This window comes from Electrona antarctica, assembly GCF_951216825.1.
Source record: "Electrona antarctica genome assembly, chromosome: 5".
Taxonomy (NCBI): domain Eukaryota; kingdom Metazoa; phylum Chordata; class Actinopteri; order Myctophiformes; family Myctophidae; genus Electrona; species Electrona antarctica.
In genome coordinates this window covers 29,742,157-29,748,933 of record NC_136810.1, presented here as the reverse complement: position 1 = coordinate 29,748,933, position 6,777 = coordinate 29,742,157, and the positions used below count along the sequence as shown (strand labels likewise).

Below are 6,777 nucleotides of genomic sequence, written 5' to 3'. Positions count from 1 at the left end.
CAGTAGCTGACACAACAGCATGACTAATTTTAAGTCATTCTGCACTTCAAAATGATTAGTGGCACAACATTTAATATTTAGCTAAAAATGTCATTATTTTGTGACAGTCATATTAAGGCCAGACTAAATTAGCACCCTTCAAATGTCTTGGGCGCCCCACATGTCAATATTAATCTGCATGCACCCAAATTGTTTTGAAAATGGAGGAAAAATCCATGTAAATGAAGATGGGGAGAAAACAGACATGGGATTGTTCATTGTTGAATGAAATTGGGCTTTCACAGAATCAGAGACAGACAAGACTACAGGAGACACCAATCACTCTGATGGTGATGGCACTTCTTATTTCTATTGTCCACGCTGTAGTAGGGGAAAGGGGATCAGACCTTCAGTCAGTCAGACCTTCATCAAGCATAACGAAGCAGCTGGCACACAGCCAGAATATATGACAACTCTCAGAAAGGCGAGGGCCAATCAAAGCCACACGCCGTCAGTCAGTAGAAAAAAAGGTTACTATCAAGAAAAACATAAAATACCTATAGGGTCTACTGATTAAGGCAGAATATAGACATGGATATAGTAATAAATACAAGCACAATTGGGACACATACATCCTGTCAGCTCTCTCTCAGATGGACAGCAGCTGCATCTCATACTGTTCTTGGCCACAATAGTAATTCACTCAGCCTAGGGTGAGAACAGGATGGCTGGAAGTGTGCTGCCATTACTTTGCCAAGATACAACTCCAAGATATGGTATGTATCTTCAAATATCACTGATCACACAATTATTATGAAATAATTCTACATGGCCTTCTTTGATAAGAATATTGTTTCCTCTAGTCCAAAGTCCAAACTGATTAATTCATAAATTAATCGATTAATACAAATTATAAAGCATCATTCTGTTTTCTGGGAATGCACCAGACTGTGAGTGAGGCTTACTGTAAATGTACTGTACTGTCTATGACTATGTCCAAAATGTTTATTTTCGTGGAAAATGTCAAGCTCTCCACAATGGAGAGATTGGAGGAGGATAAGAGGCTGCTCTGAGTGGATAAGTGGGTCTATCTGTATTTTTTCCACCATAATTGCTATTTTCTCCTCAGTGGTGACGGTGGACTGCTGTAACTCCCTGTGCACACTGCACATCACACTCGGTTTGTGGAGTGGCATATTTTGAGGAGATGGCCTCAAAGGAGCGTCTCTCAGTGCAGAAACATGTTAATGCAATATGGAGATAGCATACTGCTTTGGGACGGGTTGGTGACGATGAAAAGAGGCGATTCAAACACAAAAGTAGTTTGTTTTCTCACTCAGCGAGTTAAACATGAAGTTCACAGTAAATGGGAGCGTTTCGGTATACAAAATGATTGCCCCACATCCCCTGAGCAGTGTTTTCAAAACTGTTCCAGAAGGGAGTCGGGACTGCAGTTGATACTAACTAATCACTGATTATTCTCAGCAGCATTTCATTTTGGAAACACTTTTAAATACAAATACGCTACTGAAAACAACTACAACTCTTGTTGTAGCCAATCTGATGATTTTATACTGTGGTTAATTTATTGTGAAGTTGCTATGACAACCTGGGCATTTGTAGGTGTCACAGGTGCACAGCAGCAGGGAATTTGGGAAACGCCACAGGGAAGCCACACAGTTTTTCAACCGTGCGTGTTTTGTTTGTTTTTCAGTTGTTTTGAGTTATTTTTTGGTTTATTTTGCAACACAAGTTTATTTACAGTTATGACATCCTGCAATCAAAATAAAACCTTTTAAATGCACTCAACGAGACGACCTGATTTACTGTCAACACCACCACGCGTTGGAAAGAGCTTCATTCATACCATATCCCGCCGCCCAAACATTGTGATTGCCCCTCAGCCAGGTGAGCTGTGGGCGGGGTCTCCCAATCACTGTCTGTTGCCATAGCAACACATGTATCTCACTGGCTTCTTGTGGCATATAGTCCAGCAGATAACCAGGAAAATCTCACAGAGTAGCAGATAGTAGAAAATAATAAAGTACATCAAAATTGAGCATAGTAAACAAAAATACACAGAAACCATGTGACTCTGGGCACAGATGTTACACAGTGAAACAAAACAAGACATGGACCATCGAGACACTCAACTGGAGTTAAAAGCCAAGGTGTAAAGGTGGGTTTTGATTTAAAAAGTCTCAATGGACGGGGCCAGTTTCACGTGGGAGGAGAGCGCGTTCCATATTGAGGGGGCTACGACGGAAAAGGCTAATCACGTCTTCTTTTTGACCTTTTTTCCACCCTTTTGTTAAAATCATGCTTTTATGTGGACACGCCCACCAGTTCATTAAGTATGCCTGGTTGGCCTGGTGGGTGATGGGTGGTGATCCACCTGAACTGAAGCCGCACCCACAGCTGTAGTTGTATGATAAAGGGGGAGGGGTTAGGGGAGGGGCTGATAGTGTGGTGTCACTATATTACTGTTTATTTCATTGGCCTGTTTGACTGTCAAGGGTTCAGCCTCCAGGAAGAAACCCTAAATACAAAGTGAATACACCATTGCACATAAAAACAACTCCAGGGTGTCTAATGAAGTACTGTCACCTCATAGTCACATGGTGTCACACTCGGTGGCGCGCTACGAGCTTGTAGATCTGCTATTTTTCAATAGCTTAAAACACCAAAAGGGGTTTCCGCCCAAAATGGGTTAAAGGAGAGCACAGACTTAATTTTAGCTAAAAGCTGGATCTGACCACGGCATTAACCACACTGGCACAGGGAGGGTGATCACTGGCACACTGGCACAGGGGAGGGTGATCACTGGCACAGGGAGGGTGATCACTGGCACACTGGCACAGGGAGGGTGATCACTGGCACAGGGAGGGTGATCACGAGCACGGGGGAGGGTGATCACTGGCACAGGGAGGGTGATCACTGGCACAGGGAGGGTGATCACTGGCACAGGGAGGGTGATCACTGGCACAGGGAAGGGTGATTATTACAATCCTTATAGGTCTAGGGGTGGGAAAGGATGCAATACGTTGGCGAGTGAAGAGTCGCTTTATTATATGGCCTTTTATTGGCTCTTTTCAACTTAACATACAAAGTTACATTTAAACTTAACAGACAATGAACCCTGGCACAAACCAATAAACAATCAAAATACTTCTAACCTGACATTTAAGTAAACACTCACTTACCTAACATAAAATAAGGACAATAGATCAAGTATAATCTTACTACTCTAATCTAGCCTATCAAAAGTGACTGTTACAAAAAGCTGGTGCCAGTAGTTCTACAAACAGATCACATAAAGTCAGACTGCTTAGCAGTAATCGGACAATCAGTCAGCCAAAGGCTGCCCTGAAACTCTTCATTTTAACCTGCCTTCTAGCGAGTTAAACCTTTACCAAACATAACATCACGGAACATTGAAGTGCCGAAGGGTGTGTAGGCCACGCACCTGGTGACACCAAACTTTTGGGCACCAGCCTATAGACCACACACCCACCATCTCCAAGGACAGTGTCTAACACACTGCCAACGCACACAGCTGATAGCAGTTCTTAAATAGGGCCCAGGTGGACAGTCTTCTTCTGATGATTGGCCGAGCTTGATGAGGCCACACGAAGCAGGTAGGTCTCCTCCCACACACAGGACCTGAGACTGAGAGCTGCAGTCAGTAACAAACTACATACTTGCATACACACACACACACACACACACTGTGTGTGTGTGTAACAGTGATCACTGGCACAGGGAGGGTGATCACTGGCACACTGGCACAGGGAGGGTGATCACTGGCACAGGGAGGGTGATCACTGGCACAGGGAGGGTGATCACTGGCACACTGGCACAGGGAGGGTGATCACTGGCACAGGGAGGGTGATCACTGGCACAGGGAGGGTGATCACTGGCACACTGGCACAGGGAGGGTGATCACTGGCACAGGGAGGGTGATCACTGGCACAGGGAGGGTGATCACTGGCACACTGGCACAGGGGAGGGTGATCACTGGCACAGGGAGGGTGATCACTGGCACACTGGCACAGGGAGGGTGATCACTGGCACAGGGAGGGTGATCACTGGCACAGGGAGGGTGATCACTGGCACACTGGCACAGGGGAGGGTGATCACTGGCACAGGGAGGGTGATCACTGGCACAGGGAGGGTGATCACTGGCACAGGGAGGGTGATTACTGGCACAGGGAGGGTGATCACTGGCACACTGGCACAGGGAGGGTGATCACTGGCACAGGGAGGGTGATCACTGGCACAGGGAGGGTGATCACTGGCACACTGGCACAGGGGAGGGTGATCACTGGCACAGGGAGGGTGATCACTGGCACAGGGAGGGTGATCACTGGCACAGGGAGGGTGATCACTGGCACACTGGCACAGGGAGGGTGATCACTGGCACAGGGAGGGTGATCACTGGCACAGGGAGGGTGATCACTGGCACAGGGAGGGTGATCACTATGGCACACTGGCACAGGGAGGGTGATAACTGGCACAGGGAGGGTGATCACTGGCACAGGGAGGGTGATCACTGGCACACTGGCACAGGGAGGGTGATCACTGGCACACTGGCACAGGGAGGGTGATCACTGGCACACTGGCACAGGGAGGGTGATCACTGGCACAGGGAGGGTGATCACTGGCACACTGGCACAGGGAGGGTGATCACTGGCACAGGGAGGGTGATCACTGGCACAGGGAGGGTGATCACTGGCACACTGGCACAGGGAGGGTGATCACTGGCACAGGGAGGGTGATCACTGGCACAGGGAGGGTGATCACTGGCACAGGGAGGGTGATCACTGGCACAGGGAGGGTGATCACGAGCACGGGGGGGGGGGCAAGATCACTGGCACACTGGCACACTGGCATGAGTGTGTGAGCCGTTTTTTCTTTTAAAATATAATTATTAAAGTCCCCCTCACATCTGTATGCAAATTACATCCTGGTCACAATTCTCTGACTGGGGAGAGTTTTTTTCCATGATTTTGTAACCCATTTTTCACCCAGTGTCAATTATCTAATGTAATCCTGGGCGCTACACTTCCTCTGCCCACCTGGGGGGGCAGCGGACTGACACATATTTCCTTCTATGCATGAGGAGTCCAAGTCGCTTCTTTTCACCTGACAGGGGGAGTTTCCCCGGCCGGACGTAGCGCGTGGAAGGAACACGTTATTCCGACCAGTTCCTTTCCCCTCCATCAGGCGCCCCGGCTGGCCAGGGGGAGGTAGTTTAGAGACCAGGATTACTGCATGTTTTTGTGTCAGATGGCGGATCGACTAATATTCATAATTATATAACTTACCAGTAGTTTATCATTATCACTATTATTATGTTTTATTTTTATTTTTTGGGATTCTGTAATTTCTTTTGCTTTAGGTTATTTCCCTTCATTTTTGTCTTGTCTTGTCTTTTTGATTTCTTTCATTTTTGTGTCTAGGTATAGTATTTTGTCTTGTTCTTGTGAAAGTCTTGTCTAATGCTGTTGATTATACAGTTTCTTGATCACTTTCACCTTTGTGCCCTTTGTGTAAAATGGAAAACTTCAAGAAACAGATTGTGGGGAAAAAATAATCAACTTTATTGACACTTCACTGGTTTACATGTGTAAATATGTAACTTTATTGACAACATCACTGGATGACAGTGTAAATAAATTGGTGAAACATAATTAATTTGCATAAAGCTCCATATATGGTGTTATTCATAAATGGAGGAGGAATAAAAGGAGGAAAACATAAGAAGTCAAACATTAAAGATGCATCATGTCAAAGAGAAGCTCCAAAAATACTGTTTAAAAAACAATACAAATAATAAAATAAACAGTTACTTTTCATCATGGTTTCAATCTTTGAGAACATTTAGGATACTGAGAAGAAAATACATTAGTAGCTCTACATATTAACCCATCAAGACCTGGAACGGATCTGTGTCACCTTATAGCTTGTAACCACTTTAACTATTATTTTAAACTTTAGCTGTTGAAAAATCGGAAATGTGTTCTGCAAATCTGTTATTTTTTAACTAACCCTCTATCCCAGACAGGGTCATCATTTGGGTGACGGCTGGGTCTGTGGGAGTGTTGCTGGTCTGAGGAGGCTCTTCAGCGAAGGCTTTCTCCAGAACCTTTAGGACGGACCTGCAGCTGAACACATCCTTGAAACCCTGACTGAACACGTACAGCAGCGGGTTCAGGCAGCTGTTGAGGAGAGCCAGGGCGATGGTTATGGGTTCCCCGAAGAGGAACACAATGTGTGTTATGTGTGTTATCAGACCCGTCTGATAACACACATAAATCAGCTGTATGATGTGGAAGGGGAGCCAGCACAGGAAGAACGTGGCGATAACAGCTGCTATGACTTTGAAGGAGCGACCTGATTGGCTGGCCAACGAGCGGTTATTCCTGAGCCGGTAGATGATGACGGAATAGCAGGAGATGATGACGGAGTAAGGAACCACGAATCCCACGACGACGTTAGTGATGACGCCTGTGGTGGTGGATGTATAGCTGTCAGCGCACCGCTCCTGACCACGATAGGGCACTGTGTCCATAAAGATGAATGCAGGGATGCTGGGAGCCAAGGCCAGAACCCAGACTCCCAGACTGAACCAGGATGCCTTTCTGACGGTGCGGTGGTTCCGGGTCCACACTGGACACGCCACACACACACATCTGTCCACACTGATGACCACCAGAGTGAAGACACTGGTGTACATGTTCATGTATAAAACCAGACAGTGCATCTTGCACATGAACCAGCCAAAAGGCCAGCGGT

General features: G+C 46.3%; 1 protein-coding gene across 1 annotated transcript in view; it reads right to left on the bottom strand.

The window, feature by feature from the left end:
* Nucleotides 1-6,025: 6,025 nt before the first annotated feature.
* Nucleotides 6,026-6,777, bottom strand: part of LOC306923929 (formyl peptide receptor 2-like) — a gene marked incomplete at both ends in the record, with an annotated part of 1,014 nt that continues 262 nt past the window's right edge. Inside the window, one exon of the mRNA XM_079502274.1 lies at nt 6,026-6,777. This exon is cut by the window's right edge and continues 262 nt beyond it. Coding sequence (XP_079358400.1) covers nt 6,026-6,777 — 752 coding nt within the window.